The 23173-nt window shown below is 44.2% G+C and overlaps 2 protein-coding genes across 2 annotated transcripts in view; one reads left to right on the top strand and one right to left on the bottom strand.

The window, feature by feature from the left end:
- LOC119456469 (ubiquitin-60S ribosomal protein L40) overlaps window positions 1–23173 on the bottom strand; it is a 578246-nt gene that overhangs the window by 445363 nt on the left and 109710 nt on the right. The window lies entirely within an intron of this gene.
- LOC119456461 (serine/threonine-protein kinase SIK2-like) overlaps window positions 4792–23173 on the top strand; it is a 28506-nt gene continuing 10124 nt past the window's right edge. The window contains exons 1-6 of the mRNA XM_037718263.2: window positions 4792–5035; window positions 5899–6015; window positions 8417–8480; window positions 12593–12708; window positions 19665–19710; window positions 21684–21808. Coding sequence (XP_037574191.1) covers window positions 4913–5035; window positions 5899–6015; window positions 8417–8480; window positions 12593–12708; window positions 19665–19710; window positions 21684–21808 — 591 coding nt within the window. The 5' untranslated portion in view covers window positions 4792–4912. The remainder of the gene's footprint in view (window positions 5036–5898; window positions 6016–8416; window positions 8481–12592; window positions 12709–19664; window positions 19711–21683; window positions 21809–23173) is intronic.

The raw sequence follows: 23173 nt of genomic DNA, 5'->3' as shown, positions 1-23173 counted from the left end.
AGTGCTCTGTGTTTCATTATTGCTGCATTCCGCTTCCCCTTTATCTTCAGATTATCTTGGTGGTTGCTTGAGTAATTCTTTCCTTCGTTTATGTGTACGCCGAGGTACTTATATTGCTTCACTATGGGTATTACTTGCTGTTGAATTGACACCACGAAGTTACTCGTGTGTTCATTAAAGATCATAATCCCTGATTTCTCTGTGCTAAACTTAAGGCCTAGATTTGTCGCTGCGTTCCCACAGATATTCGCAAGTATCTGTAAATCTTTTTTATTGTCCGCTAGTAGCACAATGTCGTCTGCGTACATCAGTCCAGGGACCTTCTGTTGCACCATTTGTCCATTGCGCATGTAGGATAAATCAAAACCTAATTCGCTGTTTTCTAGTCGTCTTTCTATGCCCTTGACGTAAAGCGTGAACAACAATGGTGACAGAGGGCATCCTTGCTTCAATCCTTGGTGAATTCCCACCATTTCATTTCCTTTTCGGCCTTCCCATGCCACTTGTACTTGGTTGTCTCAATATATCTCCCTCAGCAGCTCCACGAAATCGTCATCTATGCCTTCGTATTGAAGAATATCCCACAACAATTCCCTGTCTACGTTGTCATAAGCTCCTTTAATATCTAGAAATGCTATCCATAAAGGTTTTTTCTGAGCTACTGAAATCTCTATGCACTGAGTTAGTACAAGCATATTGTCTTCTAAGCGTCTGCCTGGCCTGAACCCATTCTGTAGTTCCCCCAATACACCGTTTTCCTTCACCCACTTCGACAGCTCTAATTTTATGGCTTGCATTGCCATTCTATATATCACCGACGTTACTGTAACTGGCCTGCACGAGCTCGTCTTATCCTTATCTCCTTTGCCTTTGTAGATGAGATTCATCTTGCTTTCACGCCATCCCACGGGAATATTCTTTGTTCTAATCACTTGCTCTATGGCATTAGTCAGCAGTGCCTTGCTTTTTGGACCGAGGTTTTTGATTAGCTGTATTGGGATTTCATCGGGTCCTGCTGCCGTGTTGTTAGGGACATTTTCTGCTGCCTTTTTCCAATAAAAGCTCTCAAAATAAAAAAAGCTCTCAAATAAGGTTCTCGCACAGAACTGGCGCCATCTATGAGCGCCTCGCACACCAGAAGCGCGCACATGAGTGAAAGTACTGTGGTGGATGATGATGATAAGAGGAGTGGTGAGTGCTTATGTACAGTGCTCACGGATTAAAACTCGACAGGCAAATTTTGGGTATAACTCTTTTTTCTGAGCAATTACTCGAGAGTATCATGCCTTGTTGCTTCGAATCTGGTCACGAAAGGTGACTTGGACTCTGATCTAAGCGTACGAGTCGAGATTGCGCCGATGTCGCACAAACAAACTACCGACGGCGGAAACAAAAGCATGGGCATTGGTTAGGCCTAAATTGTCGAGTTTCAATCTGTGAGGACTGTACATTAGACGGTAGCCCTACTAGAGCCGCTCGTCTATCTTCGTGTCCTGCAGAAATAGCGCTTTAGTTGCCCGCATTGAAGTTTTGGTGTCAGGCCACGGGCCGAGAATAGCGTTCTCCGATAGTAGTTGCCTGCCGACGCTGGCTAGGGAACCTCCCAACGTCCTTCTCTCCAGCGTATATGCTGGATAATCGCATAATATGTGTTCCAGCGTTTCAGGCGTCTGGCAGTTTTCACAATCAGAGCTGTTCGATTGGCCGATGAGGTGTGCGTAGCGACGGGTGAAAGCAACGCCCAGTCGAATTCTGTGTAGCAATGACGCTTTGCTCCGCGTAATCTTCGGGGGCAAACAGAATTTACCGTCTGGGTCGATCATATGTAAGCGTCTGTGAATGTTGTCAGCATGGGCTCTGTATGCCTTCGTAAGGTCCTGCATGAGTGCCTTGATCACTGAGTTGGTGTCAGGTCGCGACTATGCAATCCGTACTTCATCAGAGGAAGAGAATGCCGATCTTGCCTCACTGTCCGCGAGTTCATTGCCAATGACACCACAATGACTAGGCAGCCATTGTAAAGTGCATGATCATGTGGCCACCTAGCTCGGCACTGTGATGAAGTTCAGCGATTGCTAGCACGAGCAGGTAATATGGTCCTTTCTTTAAAAAAAAAAAAAAAAATTCAGCACTTCTAGCGCTTATTTGGCATTGCAGAACACCGTGCATTTATGAGGTGTCTGTGTTACCATAAAACGGACAGCCTCCTGTATTACCGCAAGTTCCGCAGCCGTAGATGTCGATTTGTGGTCCAATTGAGGTTTCTTTGCAAACCCTCCCGGGCTTTCCTGGCCGTGGCATCTGGGTGCTGCTGGGTGCTGTTGCTGTCTTGCCGAATCGCTAACACTTTAAAAAAAATTAATTCTGTACCCGATGATGGGATCGAACCTCGATGATGGATCGATGATGGAACCCGATGATGGGATCGAATTATAGAGAAAGCGTTTCATTTACATTGAATTGATTGGATGGAATGGGCCAGCTCAGCCTTTCAAAGAGTGGGAGTGGTCCAACTATCACCATTAGAAGGAGTTAAAACTGTCACCATTAGAAGGAGTTAAAAGGAGTCGAATCACGGAGATATCGACTCTCCAGAATTGAGTGGGAATGGAATGAAGAGCTTCACTCCGTAACATTGGTGTCAACGTCAACTGCCTATTTGACGTGATCGCCGCCTGTGTCACATTGCGTAGCACTGGTACACGAGAGCACATGCGCGCGCACCAGAGAAGATGTGTAGGGGCTACGAGTGGACAGCTTGTAACGTGGGGGATGTGGTTTGCTTGTATACCGGGTGTTTCAGCGAACACTTTCAAAATTTTTTAAAGGTTGCCTGTGGCAGATAGCACAATTCTAATTCACGAGGTGGTCTACTCGAAGAGGCGGACATTACCTGCACAAAATGGAAAATCATAATCGACTAATTAACAAAAATTCACTAATTAAGTTTAGCTAATTACCTTATGGCCCATATTGCAATTTACAAATTTTAGCCGTGGAGTTCGCAAGGCGGATCCACTTAGAATGAATTCTCAGGATGACACCAATTTCGAGATATTATTTCCCGCATTTTGCGAAGAAATGCATTGGCGTTCCAGTTACACTTGTGCTTAAATGCATAAAACGACGTTTTGCTAAGAAAGTAGTTAGAACGCCAATGAATTTCTCCGCAAAGTCCGGGAATGAATATCTCGAAACTGGTGTCATCCTGAGAATTCGTTCCAAGTGGGATGATCCGCCTTGCGAACTCCACGGACATTGAGGGCGTTCACAGGCAGTTATTAGCAAAGTATGTCACCTGTGTGTGCATTTTAGAAATCCGCGTAAGACGGCGATTACCGATGAACCTTTCCTTTTCACACTGTCACGACTGCCGTTCATGCAAATGCAGTCCAGTAGTTTGCATAAATAGTGCACTAAGTTGGGCTACTTGGTTGAAGTTCATATTGAAAGATTTTAACTGCGCTGGAAACAGGGACAAAAGAGGACTTTTCATCCTCCTTTGTCACTTTTCATCCTCCTTTGTCCCTGTTTCTAGCGCAGTTAAAATCTTTTCAGATTGCATAAGCTCAACAAAATGCCTGAGTGTGTTCTTTGACGATCATTTATACTGGCAAAGTTATATGTAACAATTCCGAATGACCATGGAAAAACTTTGTTCATGATTAACGCTTTAGAAAAAACTGTGGTAAAAACAAGTTCGTTAGAGCGATTGTTATGCTTGCCAGCACTGAAATTTAATAATAATAATAATTTTATTTACATCAACTTGGTGGAGGAGGCTGCAAGTAAAAGCTGCTCCAGTAGAGGCAGCTTGACGAGGCCCGCAGCCCCCTTTTAGAGTATTCGGAAACAACAATTCATACATGTATACACATGTGCATTACATATACATACACATATATGTACCCACATAAGCGCATATGCATGCACATACCTATGCGTGTGCATACAGAGCCACTGGTGTCCAAAAATAATTAGGTAGCTTATGTAGTTCTCATGGTGAAAAAAATGAAACAAGTAGACGCCGCTGAGCACGCATGTATATACACACATACACATGCATTCACATACCCGTGCATACACATACACCCATATACACATATACATATACATATATACACACCTTATATACATATTAACCGAGAGGAAGTACACTTACCAGTAACTTAAAAATCCTGCACATACAAGTTTCTCAGTTGTTGGGCCGTTATTTGCGTGACATCAACGCCTAGATTATTATATTTATTTAGAAGCATTGGCATTGTGTACGATAGCTTTTCCCTTAAATAATTTGTTCTGGGTGTGACCACCCGCCATATTTCTTTATGGCGGGTAACATAAAATTTGTTATTGGGTTCAAGGCTACAAAGTTCTCGTAGAAAGGAGCGGTTTAGTTTTACTTCTCGCCTAAAAGCAGTTGTTAACTTGTAGTGGTATAATTTTAACACAGAAATTATGTTGGCTTCCTGAAATAAGTTTTTAGTATTACCGTTACGTACCTGTCAATAGGTCCTACGGTTCTAGAGCCAATGAAATGCGCCAAAATTTATTAAAACCAAATTTACTTTATGCTAAAGATAAGTAGATACAAATAATTCAGCTTGCAGAGCTTGAACACCAATCACACCGCATATCCAAGCGAAAAATCCCGTTACCCGAAACCGAAACACGGCAGCTATATTGAACAAAGATGGCCGCACGCGGTTGAGTTCACCGTTCTTTGCCCATACGTTGTGTTCGAAGGTTCGTGCGTAAGAGAAGTGCGTCACGGAGGTGGTGTTTGACGCGCTTCCGGGACGCTGTCGTTTGGTTGTCGGCTCTCGGACCCGTACGGCCGGTGCTGCATGCTGGAAGGCAGCAGGCGTGCACTGCTGGAGCCCTCGCGGGGCGCTCCGGGCCCCCACTAGCCATGGGCATGGCAGTCAAGCTTAAAGGCCCCATCCGGGTGGGATTCTACGACATCGAGCGCACCATCGGCAAGGGCAACTTCGCCGTCGTCAAGTTGGCCAGACATCGCATCACCAAGACCGAGGTTAGCATCAGTCTCGGTTGTTGGGAAACCTTCGTGCTAACGCGTCTAGAGGCTTCTTTGTGGCCACAGCTTCCTCCGGTGATCACCTGCGGACAGCAGAAGTCCTGCGTAATCGTAGCGTCCCGCGCGCGAGACGCGAGCATCGGTGATCATTCCGTGCGTGCTGGTCCGCGCGATCATTTCTGGAGCCGCCTTCGCACCTTCCCTTCCCGTCTGATATTACTGCCCTATGAAGCAATCACTAAAGCATTTTTAATCACCAAGCCCGCGCTGCTTCGTTGTGCAGTGATTTGGTGGTATGTTGTGAGACGCTGGGAAAATAATATGCGCGCGCGGAAACCGGCAAATAGTGTCGCCAGCTTCAGCCTTCGGCGTCGGCACTGTGCCCGGTAGTGCCGAAGAATACTCGATCACTGATTTTGAGCTGGTTCGCTGTTTCCTTGTTGATCTTTAAATGGAGAGCGCAGTGTGAACAGTAATTCATATAGGCAGCGGACTCGCGCGTTGGCGCAACGGCAGTTCGTGCCACGGCGAGCGCACGAAAGGGGAAAGGGGCGAAAAAAGAAAGTAGATGAGCCAACGCATCGTCGCTTGCTCCGCCACATTTTCTTTTCTCTTCTTGTCATTATTTTTTAATAATGATTTTGCTGTTTTTCGGTACTTCGTCCGTGTTCTTGCGTTCGGCATTTGTCTTGCACGGTCTCGAATTTATTGCAACTCTCAGAATAAATTTGTGTAAAACTATCTCGGCTCCAGAGACTTGTATTTGATACCTGGACAGGTTATCGCGGACCTCACTAGTCTCCGAAGACATTGTAGAGGTGTCACATCTATTCTGGTTAACTAATCTGAGATACATGCAGGTCGCCATCAAGATTATTGACAAGACGCAATTGGATGCAGCCAGCCTGGAGAAGGTGTTCCGTGAGGTGCGCATCATGAAGATGCTCAGCCACCCGCACATTGTGAAGCTGTATCAGGTAGGTTGTGCAGGTAGACTGCTTTTTCATCTGTCGCGAAACTTGGAACTGGTGTCATGATAATAGCTTGTATGTTCATTCATTGATATAGCTGCACAGCCTTCATTTTTTCATGGTTGCTCTTTGCTTTATGATATAGATACACATATGTTCATTCATGCACACATTTCAGGGTCATGTCAAAGCGAAAATCCCAATGCCCCCCCCCCCCCCCCCCCTCTTCCTTGCCAATATAAAAAAAAAAAAATTCTGGGGTTTTATATGCCAAAATGTTGATCTGATTATTAGGTGTGCTGTAGTCAGACTCCAGATTAATTTTGACCCTCTGGGCTTCTTTAACGTGCACGTAAGCCCAATGCCCCAACTATCCATTAAATTCTTCCTCTTCCATCATGTACATCAACACATCTCTTTCAAGAAAAAGACTACACACATCACAGCTGTTGACTATTGAAGTGTTATAAAAAGTTTGGTACATTTCTTGAATGGTAATGATGTTTATCACATGCTGTGACTTACTCAAGCATTGCAATAATTTATGCTTTATATGATAACTATGTTCGTTTGGTGGCACATCTCTGGAAAAAGTGCAGTGTTCGGTACCACATACAGGAATGATCGAAAGAACTGTCTCTACAGATGGTGCCTTAATATTTTACCACCGATAGCCAGTACCAGTAGGCTCACTCTTATTACATACTGATAACTTAATGGAAAACCTTGTGACATCTTGAAGCCTTGCAAAAAACTTGAAAAAGTACACATGCTATGTGGACTGTTTGTTGATTACACAGCTAAGGATATGTCCGTAGCACTTTTGTGTTAACGAAAGTGCAATGCTTGTTGCCATCACAAGGGCCCACTTACAGAAAATATTTCCTGCGATTGTCCTCTGTTCAGAAACTGTGCTGGCAAAGGTTTATTCTGTGGAAAAAAAAAAAAAGAAGCCTAATTTGTAATTTGTCTTACAACTGTGCTTTTTCAGTCAAAAGGTTTGGTCCTCATAATGAAACTTTCACCATTCTAGCTGACACAGTTAGTGACACCCCCACATATCAAATTTTTGATGAAAAATATGCTTTGTATACCAGCTACAGTCAAACGCCTCTACAATTAAATGACCTCTATAACAAAGGATTAATTATGTCTCAGCCAAATTTTTCTCTTTTATATGTATTGTGAACACCTCTACAATGAATTTGCCTGTACAAAGAACGAATTCAGGCGTTCACACGCTGCTTGTTGTATTGCAGCAGCAAGTGCGAAGGTTGGCAAGTATGTCGCAGTTGATGGCGACAAGATGATGTAATGGTAACCGACAACAGACATATTCAAAGCCATCTAGGGTGAAGAGAGTGCGAATGTCAATGAAGGCAACATTGATGAAGAGTTTGAAAACGAAACAAGAATTTTGACAGGAAGGGAGGCGATCGCGACATTCAACGCTCCCGCATTCTGCCATAACACATGCTGCAAACCTCGGTGCAGTAAGGTTGCCGGCAGTCACACATTTCAAAGTGCAGACAAAAAAAAAAACTTTTTTCACGAAGTCGCTCTTAAATTCATGTTAAATAAGCTTTTCTCTTGTTGAATGTGCTTCGCCTGTTCTATTGTGAGTGGTACGTGCGCAATCTTTACCAACGAAGTGACCTGTATAGCAGCGGATTTTAGAGAACCCAAGTACTTTCTTGTAAAAGCAATTGACTTTATATACAGCAGCAAAGACTGTCATTTTACATTCTCTAGAAGGCTTTTAACGCAACAGCGTTAAGGGCCCTGTGTCACAGAAAATCCGGCATCGGTGGCCAAGAAAATTATCCCGAACCACCCCGACCATGCAGGCTCTCTGCGTGGCGCAGGAGAGCTGGTGAATTGAATTTCTCAAAGTAAAATGCGTCAGAAAAATCGTCAAGTATGATATGACTTAACCACAACCTACAGGTATGATAGCGTCAGATTATAATTTGAATATACGAGAAAACATAATTCTGTTATGGTGGAAACTCAAACACAAGCCCCTTTTCCGGCATTTCTACTATTCATACAGCGGCGCGCCCTAGTCAGTGTTCCTTGCAAAAACACCATCCAGATGGCGCTCGCCTCCTTGGCAGCGGCACGCCGAGGCGAAGGTGCAGAAAAAAGAAAGGTGCAGTTGCTGGGAAGCCTGACGAACAGTCAGGGATCTTTGAATGCTGTCGCATTCCACTCTTAAAGGCGAAGCTCAAGCGTCCTCCAAATTTTCTGTAGGCTAAATACACATTCATTAAATTTTATGATTTTTCTAAGGTTAGACTGGCTGAACTAGACTAGAACAATGTAGAAGTGGCCTTCCGAATCCTCAGAAAGTCTGAGTTGCCCCTGATGAGTGATAATTCTGTAGTGGATGACTGGCTTTTTTCAGGTGATGGAGACAAAGAATATGCTGTACCTGGTATCGGAGTATGCCAGCCAAGGCGAGGTTTTTGGTAAGTGTTGTCTTGTAACTGCAATCTAGCAATAGTTCCCATGCACTGCCCCTAGCATACCATGAATTACTGCACACACCGAGACAAAGACAGAAAAAGATGAAAACAAGCACTGACTTTCAAATTCATTGCCTCACACCTCTTAACCTTGTTGCCTCTCAAACCTTGTTGTAGTTCATCTCTAGGTTTTTAGGCCCTCACAACTCTGCTTTTGCACTCATTGTTACTTGTCACCCTGATAGCCGTCACTATATGTCATGCTTGTGTACTTTCGTACTGCATCCATGTGAGGCAACTGCCTCCAGAAGTCGGGAGTCAGTGCTTGTCTTTGTCTTCGACACACTGTCTCGGCATCTCATAAATGGCTGAGTTTTTTTAACATGTTCACTGCAGCATTGGTCACTGGAGAGTCATGGTAGTTCATCAGACGAAAAAGTTGTTGCCCTGATCAATAATGCCCAAAGACAAAGCTGTGTCGCATTGAAGTGTGCAGACTGAGCACATCAATTATCAGTGCTCATGGTTGCAGAAGTAATTGCTGTTCTCCTCACTACCTCCAAGTATAAATTGTGCACTCAATTAACATCCAGGGTTGACTGCTCTGTCTACACTCGATCGAGTTGTTTGCTTCTTTTGGCCAAACCACGGCTGATACATGGTGTCAGAAGGGGTATATGGACCCACATGCACATACATCAACGCAGAATGTGGGAGCCCGATACAAACATCCCTTATCGAAATGTTGGCTCTGGCAAGATCGCTCAATTGACCACTGTTCATTGTTGGTAGGTCATGATGCACAGGAATAGAAACCTCGAAAAGTGCTACCATTGTAAATGTGTTAAACGGAACTTGCATTTGCGGTACTCCTGTGTAAACACATGACTGCTCCATCACTTTTTGTTAGAATAAATGCCATGCGAATTGAGATTAGTTGTGTCACTGTCAACCATGAAAATGGAATTGTGTGCACTTCTTAATTATGCTCTAAATTACGGGTATTCATTATCCAGATTACAGTCGGCATTGCAGATGTTACACATAGAGTGGGCACATTTTTGTGCTAAAATATTACAAAGCAGGGAAGGCTTCCTGCAAATGTTTAAGCTTGTACATTGTGTGTTTGGGCACTTTTGGTCCATACAAACTTCAGCTTAGTGGGTGTGATGCAGCACAATCCCTATGATTTGCATGCTTGGCCAATATACAGGAGAGCAACAAACTGCCCAGCAAATAAATAATTCAATTCAAAGATTACATAGTAACGTTTATGACAAGAATAGTGCTTTTATGCTGTACAGAATATCTAAGTGTTCAATAAAAGTATGTTACTGGAGTATTATTCTTTGTGCCACCCTCCCCTCGAGTCCGTCTCAAAAGCCACATTGGCAAAAAGTGCACACATGATCTCATAGTAATAGTGACATCGATTTTTCCTTTTGTTATGGGCTTGTTGTCTTAAAGGGGTCCTGAACGACCCCTCGGGCTTGGTTAAAAAAACACAGTCCACCGATAGCATACGCTGCTATTCGCGGACTGTGAACGTCTCAGTCAAATGGTGCACTTGTGTGCAGCGCGTGGAGCTTGCAAGCGAGATGCAAAGTCACCTTTTCTTTAAGTGCTTTCTTTTCAATAGAAGCCTGCTCCTTACTCTTTTCTGGACGCTTTATTTCGTAATATAGCAGATTCCCATACACGGCTTCTATGGGCCAATAGGTGACATCAATCAAGAAGGGTGTTTGGATCAGTGCGCTTCTTCCTACGGATACTGTGTATATTTATTGACGCAGTTTAATAAACAGGCTGGATTCAGCGAGAATCCACTTTCGAATTTCAATAATAATTACGTAGTTCCAGAAGGAGCCAACTATCGCCTGCTCACGCTCATTCGCGGCCACCCATGTAGGAATTAAACTTTGGCCGCCCTGCTTATCGGTGTCGTACCATCGAGTCTCGCTAATTTTGACCAGTTTTGGAACACTCAACCAGCCTTGAACCACGAAAACGCAAAGTTAGACCACATGCATACTCCCCAATGTGTGCTCAGTCCTGGCCGCTTCTCGTTAAATGCCTTGGCAGACTTCGCTTTGTGTTGAGTTTTTGATAGCACTTCAAAATGAGCAAATTGGTTATGGCTACTTTCCATTGGTCGAGCTGGTGCAAGACAAAGCCAGTCTGCACCATGTATATGCCAGACTGGAGCATATAAGCGCGAGCGCACATTCAAGCCCTGTTGTGCACAAAGCAAATGCTGCGCATACGCACTACATTTGTATGGAGCTGTGGTCTGCTATGTAGCATAGATGCTGCAGTTGCCGCGGAGTGCCTCGACAAGTTCGCTGGCTGAGCGCACCGCAGCTCGCTAAGGACAACCGCGTTTGGCGCGTCGTAGGCACCAAAAACGGAAGTACTGGTGTCTACGTGAATATCCAAAATTAAATTTGAACTGCGCGCTACGATGACGTTCAGCAAGCGGAGCGTTGTGGGTACGCCCTGCTCTGCCGTAGCCTTCACAGTGCAAGTCATTGAAGAAGAAGCAGAAGCACTGCATAGAGTTGTTTGATTGCCAATAACTCCACTTCTGCTGGATGCATTGAAGTACTTTTTTGTGGCAAAGTATTTCTCAAATAGTCATAGCATTTCTCGACTTCAATTAAAAGTGGTCCAGTGCCCCTTTAATTTTGTTTCACCTGCAGTCACTACTTTGCACATTTTCACAGTCAATGCATTGAACTTGACTTTTTTTTTTTTTTTTTCAAATACATGCAAGAGAAGCAAAAGTATACTTTTGAAGGCAACTGGTATTGCCAGTGAAATCCTCTTCTTTCCCTCCTCCTCACATTCTTTTGTTGCCATTGCCAGTAAAAGCCACATTAAATATAAGAATAAAAGAGGCCTAGCAGGAACCTTTCCTCACCATTGAGAAAAAGGTTTAATGCTGCTTCGGCTCATCATTATCTCACTGGTTGGACTGCAATTTCGCTTAGTCCCATAAATTCATTGCACATTTCTAGCACCAGTTCTTTACTCTGTAAAAAACGACTGACTTTAAAATCTTAGACCTGTTTTAAAAACTCATGGTGAAAAATATATATTTTTTAAATGTGTGTCAAAAGGTATGTGCTCTCTTGTCCCCCCTTGTTTACCAATGTGCTCTTTACCAGTGTACCAAAGTGTGCATTTGTTACCTAAGAAGTTCCATTGGCTTTGTGGAAAACTACGATTTTAAAGTCAATGTAGAGCTGCTGTCAGTATTAACCTGAACGATGAATACACATCTATAGCAGCCTAATTTTAGCAAGGAAGGAAGGAACAAACATCGAACATGGAAGGAAGGTGCATTGAAGACCAACTGGGCCACTTAAAAATTTCTGGCCATGTAGAAAGCCTACTTTCAGATAGTTGTAGACATTAAGAGCAGTCACCATGAAAAATTTTATGTTTGAAATACGAGTTGATGTGTCGCGATAAACTTGCAAAACTTCGTGTTTTAGATAATGACCCTGAAAAAAATGTCACTGTTACCACTCGCCAAAACTGACGCACAACCCAAAACTTTGCAATTCAGTGCAGCTCGTCGGCATGACCTGCATTATTAGGTGGCACAGCAAAAAATTCTTGGGTGACATAGCTGGGATTTACATTAGCCACCGGGCACAGGCATTATCTACTTAGGTACTACTCATAGGCAGCTATTAAGAAAATTAGACAGTTACCAGCCCCATAGCTTTGTCAACATTCCTCCAATAGCAGTACTTATATATAACCAATTTAGCCAATGCGGGATTTCATTGCAGTTGGCCTTTAAAAGCTAGCACATTCAAAGTGCCCCAACCAGAAATGTTAAGCACCCACTGCAAGAGGACGAAAAATGCACTGGAGGCATCTTTGGGTTAAATATAAGTGTGACTGTAGGTTGCCACTCTTTAAAAAGCACTCGAGTTTGTATCCCTTGTGCATTTTAAGTAAACAGTAGGCAGAAACACAACTTTTTCGTTGACGTACTTGGCAGAAAAAAAGGAATAAGTGCAAAGTGTTTGTGCTTTTATTATATGCAAGTTGTTTTCTTCAAGTAGGGAAGACCAAAGCATGCCTGTTCACATTCTATGCAGAGTTCATCTCGCGGCATGGTCGTATGCCTGAACCAATGGCGCGGCGGAAATTCTGGCAGGTTCTGCTGGCAGTTGAGTATTGTCACAGCCAGCACGTCGTCCATCGGGATCTTAAGGTGAGCCTCAAATTGGGAATATCAGTGTTCTGTGTTATCTGCCGTTTCCGCACGGAACCAAGACCTTTAGTTTACTCTTGCAACTTTTATGAAAATTTGCACAAGGTGTTGCAGCTGTATAAAGTGCAGCCATTGAAAAAGTGCCTTTGCCCCTTTGGGTAACCAGAGGGAATGCTTTATAGTTAAGCAATACCGACACTTATATTCCAAGTTGTAGAAGCTGTATGACTTGTAAAAGTATGACATTTAACAAGTAGGAAGGTTTGCAAACACTTCAAGATATATTACTTTTATACTAAAAGTTTCTTTCAAAATGCCTGATCTGGCATCATCGACATCATTGTGATGTCACGTCACAGAGCAAAGTATTCTGACTTTGTGTTAGTCGTAAGGGTAGCAAGAAGTTGATTTGGTTCATCTTGAATGTAACTTGAAGCAGTGCGAAGAGACGAGGACAGGAACAAGAAAACAACCACGACAGGACGAGCCCTGGCTGCCAATAGAAGTATATTCAAGAAAGCACGAGCCATTTATGATCTCTGAAAACCAGAACAAGAACATCAGTCGAATTACAACAAGAATCTGTCAACACCACAAAAAACAATATAAGTGCATCAATGCGCTTAGCCTATGAAATTTAGAGATGTTTTAGAGCACAGCTCTTAGGCGCCCGTTCCTGCGTTGAGCGTCGGTGTAACTGAGCACAGCGAAGGGTGAAAGAGCGAACGCAGATCACAGCGGGGGATGAGAGACAGCAATAGCGAAGAGAGCGTGAGGAGGAAAGCGGAGGAGGAGAGTATGACGAAAAAATGAGGAAAGTGGAGTTCTGGCGGCGACCAGACATGCGGCGAACGTGTCCAATGATACCATATAGAAACAAGGCGCTCGCATGGGCTTCGGGCCCACTGCGCATGCGCTACTACGCCTGTGTTGCCACCACTAGAGAATGCGCTCTGCACGAGCCACACATTCCAGTTTTCACAATTTCTTTCTGAGCAATGAGCCACGCAACTGATGGAAATGCTTCGTCTATCGCTGCCGCTAAACGAGCTGCCCGAGCAAAGGCTCAGCGCCGCTACCAAGATGATCCTGTCAATCAGAATAAAATTCTTTGCTACAGTATATCGCGAATTCAAAACACCTAAATAGCTGCACTCAAAATTCGCACTAGGGAGTATCGTAATCGTCAGTGAATTTTTAGAGCGCAGCTCCTAGGTGCCCGTTCCTCTATGAGTGCGGCGTCCCTTAGCAGAACCGAGCGAACGAGCACAGCGAAGGATGAAAGATCGAATGCAGAGCGCAGCTGGAGAAGAAAGCGGAAGAGGAGAGTATGGCGAAAGGGTGAGGAGGAAAGCAGAGTGCTGGCGGCGACTAGGCATGCGAAGAGTGCGTCCACCGATACCATATATGGAAACAAAGCGCTGGCGTGGGCTTCGGACCCACTGCACATGTGCTACTTTGCCTGTGCTGCCACTGCTAGAGAATGCGCTCTGCTTGAGCGATGCGTTCCCGTGTTCATGCTTTATTTCTGAACATTCAGCGACGCAACCGGTGGAAATGCTTCGTCTGCCGCTGCTGCTAAACGAGCTGCCCAAGCAGAGGTTCAGCGCCGCCGCTGAGATGACCCTGTCGTTCAGAATCAAATTCTTTGCCACAATATATAGCGAATTCCGAGAAAGTGTAAGAGTGGGGTTGAAGATTAATATGCAGAAGACAAAGATAATGTTCAATAGCCTGGCAAGGGAACAAGAATTCAGGATCGCCAGTCAGCCTCTAGAGTCTAAAGGAGTACGGTTTTCTAGGTCAATTACTCACAGGGGACCCTAATCACAAGAAAGAAATTTACAGAAGAATAAAATTGGGTTGGAGTGCATACGGCCGGCATTGCCAAATCCTGACTGGGAGCTTACCACTGTCATTGAAAATAAAAGTGTACAATCATTTCATTCTACCAGTGCTAACATATGGGGCAAAAACTTGGAGGTTAACAAAGAATCTTGAGAACAAGTTAAAGACCCCACAAAGAGCGATGGAACGAAAAATGTAGGCTTAACCTTAAGAGACAGGAAGAGAGCGGTGTGGATCAGAGAGCAAACTGGCATAGCCAATATTCTAGCTGACATTAAGAGAAAGAAATGGAGCTGGGCAGGCCATGTAATGCGTAGGATGGATAACTGGTGGGCCATAAGAGTTACAGAATGGATACCAAGAAAAGGGAAGTGCAGTCGAGGATGGCAGAAAACTAGGTGGGGTAATGAAGTTAGTAAATTTGCAGGCGCATGGTTGGAATCGGCTAGTGCAAGAGAGGGGTAATTGGATATCGCAGGGAGAGGCGTTCGTCCTGGGAGAGGTGTTCGTCCTGCAGTGGACATAAATATAGGCTGATGATGATAGCGAATTCATAACACCTAAACAGCTGTGCTCAAAATTTGCATTAGGTAGTATTGTAATCATCGGCGAATTTTTTTCTCGATAAGCACCTGTACCTGCAGTGCCCCTGTGCACATGCCTGTTGATCATGATTGTTCATTTAATTTCAACAGATTATAAATGGCCGGTGCTTTCTCAAGTAAACTTTAGTGGGCAGTCAGTGCTCGTCCTGTCGGGGTTGTTTTCTTGTTCCTGCCCTCGTCCCTTCGCTCTGCTTCAAGTTATATTCGGCAAGGGTAAGTATGATCAAGTGGCTCATAAAAAAATTGTGTTGCGCGTGTCTCTCCTAGCCGTGCCCACGTGTTGTCAGTTGCAGTGAATGTATAAACTGAGCGAGCATACATCTCCAGCCACCAAAACCAAAACTGGTTCATTGGAACAAGTACTGTAATTATTTACTGTGCTATGATGCTTGCACTAATTTTTCTAGAGTTAGAGGGGTTGGACATTCATTTACTGCAAAAATAAAAGTCCAATAAGGGAAAACTGTGATATCGGTATCTCTTGTAGCCGGGGGTGGGTGTGATGCCAAAGCATGCCTATTTCTCCACAAATCATAATACGTAATATGGGAACACCCTTCTGAGAGAGAGAGAAAAGTCATAAGGGGAAAGGCAGGGAGGTTAACCGGGCTGAGCCCGGTATGCTACCCTGCACTGGCGAAGGGGCAGAAGGGATTGAAAGAGGAGAAGGAAGAGAGAAGTTCACAGTTCATACCTTGCACATTTACAGACAAGCGTTCATCACTGAGTTTCGTCACAGGCGGTCATACAGGCTTGTGTACTTCAAAAAACGCAGCAGCGCCTTTGTAGCCCTGTACATAGAAGACGCACGAGGCCACGGGCCCAAGATCTTCTCCTCCATAAAAGGCCTGTCGTCTAAGTGCCCCAAAGCAGTCCAAAGGGCAATCCTCTCTTCTTCGTATCTAGGGCAGTCACATAAGAGATGTCTGGTGGTTTCCGCAACACCACATGTGCTGCAGTTGGCACTGTGCGCCATTCCAATTAGGAATGAATAGGAGTTCGTAAAAGAAACTCCTAATCGCAGGCGGTTTCTTCATGTCGTTTAAAACCGGGTAAAAGTTGTAATTGCATCTGTGGGTCCTGAGAATGATAAATAAGTAACTGGCAGGGTGTACACACTCCCCAAAATAAAATCCTGGTTGTAGTACTGGTCATGTTTTATAGCCTGTTGTACACATTGACAGGGTTGCCACAGGGGAGAAAGGATACCTTGGGAATGGCTGTGAGATTGCTCAACAAAGACAGACATACAATAACTCCCATTGAGGTATATACGGGGGTTCTTCAATAAAGACTGAGACTGATGCTCCGAGTTCTTTATTTCCGAAACTTATTCATTGGCACTTTTATCTCCTTCTATGTGCTCCCCCAGTAAGTGAAATGACATATTGCACCGTTTCTATTAAGCCTAGGTAACATGAGTGCAGCCATCTTTTGCCACCTTTTTGAAGATCACCTCCAACGTCCTAACTATGCCTTGTTCCATGTTAAACAATTTCCTTTTTTACCGTTACTCAAAGCATCATAACAATTCCCTTATTTATTCTGCAGTCCAGATGCAGCACTCTTCGACTTCTTTATGTACCTCACGGTAATAAAGGACCTTGCTTTGACATGGAACAAGGTACAGTTAAGACATTGGAGGTGATTTTTAGGAAGGTGGCAAAAAATGGCTTTACTCATGTTATCTAGGCTTGGTAGAAATGGTAGGACGCATGCATTTCTATTACTGGGGAGCCTATAGAAAGGCATAAAAATGCTGCTGAATAATTTCCTGAAATGAACATTTCAGAGCATCAGTCTCCATTTTTATTGAACAACCCTTGTATTAAACACCTATATCCTCAACCTTGTATATATGCTGGTGAATATCTTACAAGGTACTGTCATGAAATTTTTGATTTATCATATTTTACCACAACTGAAACTCTATTTATCATACAGTTTCAGTTCTGGTAACCAGGAAGTGGGTGCATCATGACGTCACAATACACAGACACGTTACATTTATTTGATTGCTGAAGCTACCACAAGCCAGCACACCTGTTCTTTTGAACATCATACCTAGCCTTATTGGTACTCAATGCCGGTAAACATTGCTCTGTGTCATGAAGTCATGATAATGTACATGACACCAGGTGTGGTATTGCAACATGACTTTGGTATCGAATTAAAATATCTCATAAGTGTTTCTTAAGCTTAATAATTGATAAATGTGATCCTTTTACTTGCGAGAAGTGGGTGCTCAAGCTTCAACAACATTGAAAATATCCTTTGAACAATGCTGCCCAAGTAACCGCTTACTCTTGTAAGGAAGAAAGGCGATGAAAGTGTTAAAAAGTGAAAAGGAAGAGGCAGCATGCCTTCTGAGTGCTATATATGAGCTATGAGCTGCATGTTCAGAGGTTGCATATGGCTCAAACATTAATGACAGCATATCCAGAAGCTACGGAAGCTTATTTACAAGTTTAGAAAGTGTAGGGCTCCAATAAAAAAAATGTTGCAGTTTCACCCGAAAGGCAAAGCATCAATTGCGATAGCAAACTATTAGAGAGCTATTCGGAGTAGGGATAGTAGTTTTATCGGCTGCATCAACTTGGACACATTTGCTTACTAACTCAATTAACAAGCGTGGTGTCAGCGCGCACAAGCAAACATGAATGGATTACACTCAATGACCGCAGACAACCACTGTCAAAACGCTGGCAGCAAGCGCAGCCGCCGCAGCGAGTGAAGGTTCGTGCGGTCTATCGCTTCAACAGAAACTGAGCGGTGAACGCACAGCGCATACAAAGGTCAGAGCCGTGTGGAGATAAGAGACGGTGCGGTCGACTGCCGCTGCCGGGCAAAGTACAAGTGCAGTTGTTGGCAGAGTAGAAACTGCCCCCCCCTCCCTCCTGCGCTGCCTTGCCTCTTTCCTCCTTTCACGTGGGAGATTGAGTGGCCAGTTCCCCTTGCACCCGGTTGCAAGATGCGCATTTAGTGCCGCAGCACAGCGTCACCCGGCCTCCCTTCCTCCCATACCCCCACGGCTTTTCGCGCGACGGAAGTCGCGTTTGCTTTCCACCGTGCGTTCGCTCTCCGTGATAGCGCGCTTTCACTTGCGCATACGGCGCACGGCGACGATTTTATTGCCTTTGGAATTTATACGGAACCTCACGGAGACGACGACGGCGATGTCCGAAATCTGCTTGAAGTGTCCATATAATTGCTATTGCAATAAAAAGTCACAGTTCTGCCTGAAAGATGAGGCATTGATTGCGATAACAAATTAGTGGACAGCTATACGAAGTAAGGATAGTAGTTTTATCGGGCGTATAAACTTGTAAACATAGGCATACTAACTAAATGAACATGCATGGTGTCACGTGCGCACAAGCAAACGTGAACATATCTCACTCAATGACTGCAAAAACTCGCTGTCAAAACGCTGGAGTAAGGAAGCACTGCAGCAGCAGTGAGTGAATTGACCTTCGTGCTGTGTCTCGGCGAAAGCATAGCGCGAGGTGGACTATGTCCCCAATGCAGACGACTTTCAAGATACAGTGGCCCGCGGCGGCGCACACCCGCAGTATAACGCACTCCCCACTCCCTCCCCTCCCCCCGGAGCATTGCGGCAGAGTAGAAACCCCCTCCCTCCCCCCCCCTTACTACCCTCCCCCCAGGGGCTGTATTCTGAAACGTTCGCCTAGGCGAAATTTCTTTTTTCGCTTTCAGGCGTGCGCCGATTGGCTGTTTTAGCAAAATTGGATGAGCTGATTGGGTGGTTGAGCCCGACATCATTCAATTTTGCTCAACCAGCCATCAGCGCACACGCTGATTTTGCCTAGGCGAACGTTTCAGAATACGGCCCCAGTGCATTGTGCGCGACGGAAAACGGCACGCTTCCTTCCAACTTCCCTCCCTTGCATGCGTGAGATTGAGCCGCGATCACTGGCTCACCCTCGCACACTTTCACTAGCTCATTTGGCATGCGGCGACGATTTTATTACCCTTGGTCTTTATACAGAACCTCACGGCAACGGCAGAAATGCTTCTGCAGCGTCCATATAATTGCTATCGCAATAAAATAATCAGCTAGACAATACCAGCACGCTCTTTCATTCATTTATTACTTTACATGATGTTTAACCATATAACCAGAAAGAAATGTTAACTTACCATGTAACCTCAACTGCAAAAATTCCCAGAGCACAGGAGCTAAAAAAAAAAAAAAATTGTGGCAGCTTATGCATTGATTTTAAAATTCTTCAGTCCAATGCATACTTCTTTAAGTCATATTGCACACCTGAATCCCAGGCTAAGTAGTGAAGCTCAAGGGTATTCAGATTTTTCATAGTTTCTGTGCCTAGAAACCTTTTGTAAGTTGGTGCAAGGGTGTGATAAAAGCACCTGCGCGTATTAACTGAGTGCAGTGCTCTTAAGAAACGTGGAGGAGTTATTGGTGTTCGGAATATTGTGCTCTTTAGTGTAGTGTCTAATAAAGGCTCGCTTTCGTTGCAGGCAGAAAACTTGTTGCTTGACTCACACATGAATGTCAAGCTGGCCGGTAAGACATGGCAACTGCCGCTCTTATTTGCTCTTGGGCTGTTGCAGTATGCTGCGAGCACTGAATTTGTCTGTCATAACAGCACTGCTGATGACACTTATAGGACAACTGCGATTAAATTTTCAGTTATGTATAAAGCCCGGTCTCATATAGCGTATATGCAGAGCAGCCTCCATGAAAAATTTTGTGTTGTAAATGCTTCGCAACAAAATTGCTAAAATAGGCATTTTCCATACTGGAACTGAAAAAACAAAGCGCCATTTTCACACACCAAAAATGAGAACTAGTGTTGCTCTTTGGTGTCACCTCCCAGATAAAGCGGTGCCCATGTTGCACTGAAAATCTCAGAGCCAATGTGCTGGGATTAGCGTAACAGATGCTAACCGCCAAGTGCCCACGTCATCTGCTTAGGTGCTGTGTAAAGGCTGTTAACAAGAAAATTAATTAAGACCTATGCAGCTTTGCCATGATTGCTTCAATGGTATAGTGTAGTACTCGCTTATAACTAATTTAGCCAAAACAAAATTTATTTGCAGTTGGCCTTTGAGGGTTGTTAAATTGACCCACTGAGATGACTGAGCAGCTGTCACATTCTAGTGCCGAGTTTTACTTAATCGTTCTGTCAGCCGTTGGTGCTGCACACATTTCAAAGGAGGCTGAAAGGTAAAATGCTGTGTTGCGAAAAAGTATAGAACTGAAAGTTGGCCTCATATACTGAGTTCATTGAACTTACTTTTCTGCATAGGGTGTAATCTAGCGCCCACAGAATTTTTTAGACAACTTCATTCATCTTGAATCTTCGTTCAAGTGAGGATTGTTAAGGTTGTGTTTTCCTGAAATAAGCGTAAGCAAAAAAGGAAGAAAAAAAATTGAACAAGCTGGCAGCAGCCATCAGAAGGACTCGCAGGAAACAGGAACTGTGCCACAAAAAGCCGTGTAAGGCCTGTCTTTCATTTCTGCTGTCTGTCTGTTTACAGATGTTCATGTTAACAAGGGAATTTAACATTTGAACAATAATTTGAGCATCCTGCGTTTTATAGAACATAAAGATGTGACACAATATTGTCACGTCACACTCTAGAAAAACAGCCGACCTTTAGTTGATAAGGATGTTGCGTCGGAGTCTAACCGTGAACACTGCACTAGAGAAAAAAACCAAGCTCCGGCGCATGGATTGAAGCATCTTTGTGTGCTTCTTTACTAGCGTCCGTTAAAACAGGTGCCAGCACGTGGACAGAAGTGTCTTCGTCTTCTTTCTAATTAGGTGGTGCCTTTTACAGAGTGTGACAATATCAGCTGTTGTATGGGGACATGCGCTTACTGATGCCTACCAACCTATTAGTCGTGCCAGTATCAGCTGGTTATAAGGTAAATGACAATGGTGTCTGTTCTGTGCATTTCGTCTAGAGCTGTGGGTGATGAAGGGTCGCATGGTTATTCAGTAATTGGATATTTGTATGTTACGAGTTTGGAACTGAGAAGTGTCGTGTCAATAACACGCTTCGCTTAGGGATGGTCGTAGTGCAGGGGGTGCTGCCTCAGAGGTTGAGGCACGAAGCTGCAAGCACTGGCTTTCTACATGTAGGTGGGGGTGAAGAAGACGCAGCCACCACAACGGCATGCAATGAACACTTTTGTATTTTTCACCTCTTTTGATAGGCCCCCAGTTTCCTTGGGACCGTTTGCCCCACTGTCATCTGTTGAAGTGTCTATGTGGCACTTGTTTGGGGTTGCAGTGTGTGTTGCTAAAAGGCACTATGAGCTGAAATCGCTGGGGAAGTTGATTAGCATAAGCTCTTGTTTTGTTTTAACTGACCTTGCGAGGAAGCAACTTTGTCCAGCTCTTTGTTCAGTCTTACTGGGGATTCAGTACTAATTTTTCCATATTAAAGATTGCCCTCCTCTCATTCTGAGACAGTACTGTGTAGAAGGTACAGGTACAGTCATGTCACCTGAGACCCGTTGCTGCGCAGATTTCGGCTTCAGCAACTTCTACTCACCGACGGGCTACCTGACGACGTGGTGTGGCAGTCCACCATATGCGGCTCCCGAGGTCTTTGAGGGAAAACGATATGTGGGCCCCGAGGTTGATGTCTGGGTAAGGACTCATCATGTGTGCAATGAAGCAAGCTTCATGTTTCTTTTAATGACACTGGCTTAAACACTGCTCCATTTTCTTTTTGCTGCTCCAACTTACCGAGAGCAATACACAGCAAGTGTTAGTGTCCATCACTGCTGCACACTGCTGATTGTGCTAGCCATTTTATGCTTAGACATGTGCTATGAGTGATAAGAGAACAAGGAGTGACAGATCAGCCCCTTAACTGCCAATGACAAATTACCCCGTGAACTTCTTGCAATTCTTGCGCATGCGTATATGTAGTTTCTTGTAATTTTGACAAATAAAAAATACACAGTGACTTTTGCTATTTTTTTTCAACAAGACCAGTAAAGACGCAATAGAAATTCCTGGTATGATATTTTTTGGAAAAGAATTGGCGCAAAATATGCAGGCCTCAAAGAAATTTCGCACTTCAAAAAAACTTTGAAATTAATGAGTTAAAGCTCTGACCAACTACTTGTGAATGGTGCTTTTACGACTGTAGGTACAAGCCATCACTCATAATTGTGCAACAGTAGAATCATGTAGCTTCATTTTAATGGTAAATAGAGAGTCTGCGTCAGTGGCGTACTGACGGGGGGGGGGGGGAGGGTCGGGGGTTGTAACCCCCCCCCCCCCTTCCCTGAGGCTGAGTTAACCTTTTGTTTAACCCCTTTTCTTTCCTTGCGCCTTTGAGCACTGTAACTAAGATGTAAGACGCGCAATCATCTGCACACTCGCAAACTTGCGCAAAAAGCAAATTTTTTTTACAATTTCCCGTGAAGAAATTGAAGTTAGTGCTGTTTAGATGGTATTGGCAAACTAAGGCAAACTGTCAACCCCCCCCAGCAGAGATCCTGGGTACACTCCTGGTGTGCGTAAGCACAATTGATAGGCTTTGCCTTTGACAATCTTTGACATGTCAAGGAATGTAGCCAGAGGGTAGTTCATATTACTTGGAGTTCCATGCTGTGTTTGTTGCATGTTGACATGATACATAGTAGTCTGATTAATTTTCATGAGAACCTTGATGGCTGGTAGCAGTTATCGCTATCCTGAATAATTTGTAGCAATTTACCTTTGTGTTACTGGCTACAGTGGCATTGGTGTCCCGCTGAGCATGAAGTTGCAGAGCCAGCCACAGCCATTTTATTTTGGCCACATTCCGTTGGAGGTGGAATGCAGTTACACTCACGGGTCCCCCTATCAGTACAGGTCATAATTAATCTAGAGCCCTCCACTACAGCATCTCTGATGTGCATCTCTGGCGAAAGTCTATTGCTTCGGGATGTTAAAACCCATTAGTCCACCTAATCAATCCAATGAATGTTGCTCAGAAAAGTCTGTGGAAGGTGCGCATAG

This window comes from Dermacentor silvarum, chromosome 6, assembly GCF_013339745.2.
Source record: "Dermacentor silvarum isolate Dsil-2018 chromosome 6, BIME_Dsil_1.4, whole genome shotgun sequence".
NCBI lineage: Eukaryota > Metazoa > Arthropoda > Arachnida > Ixodida > Ixodidae > Dermacentor > Dermacentor silvarum.
Note: the sequence above shows the minus strand (reverse complement) of the source record. Positions and strands in the feature narration are given on the sequence as shown.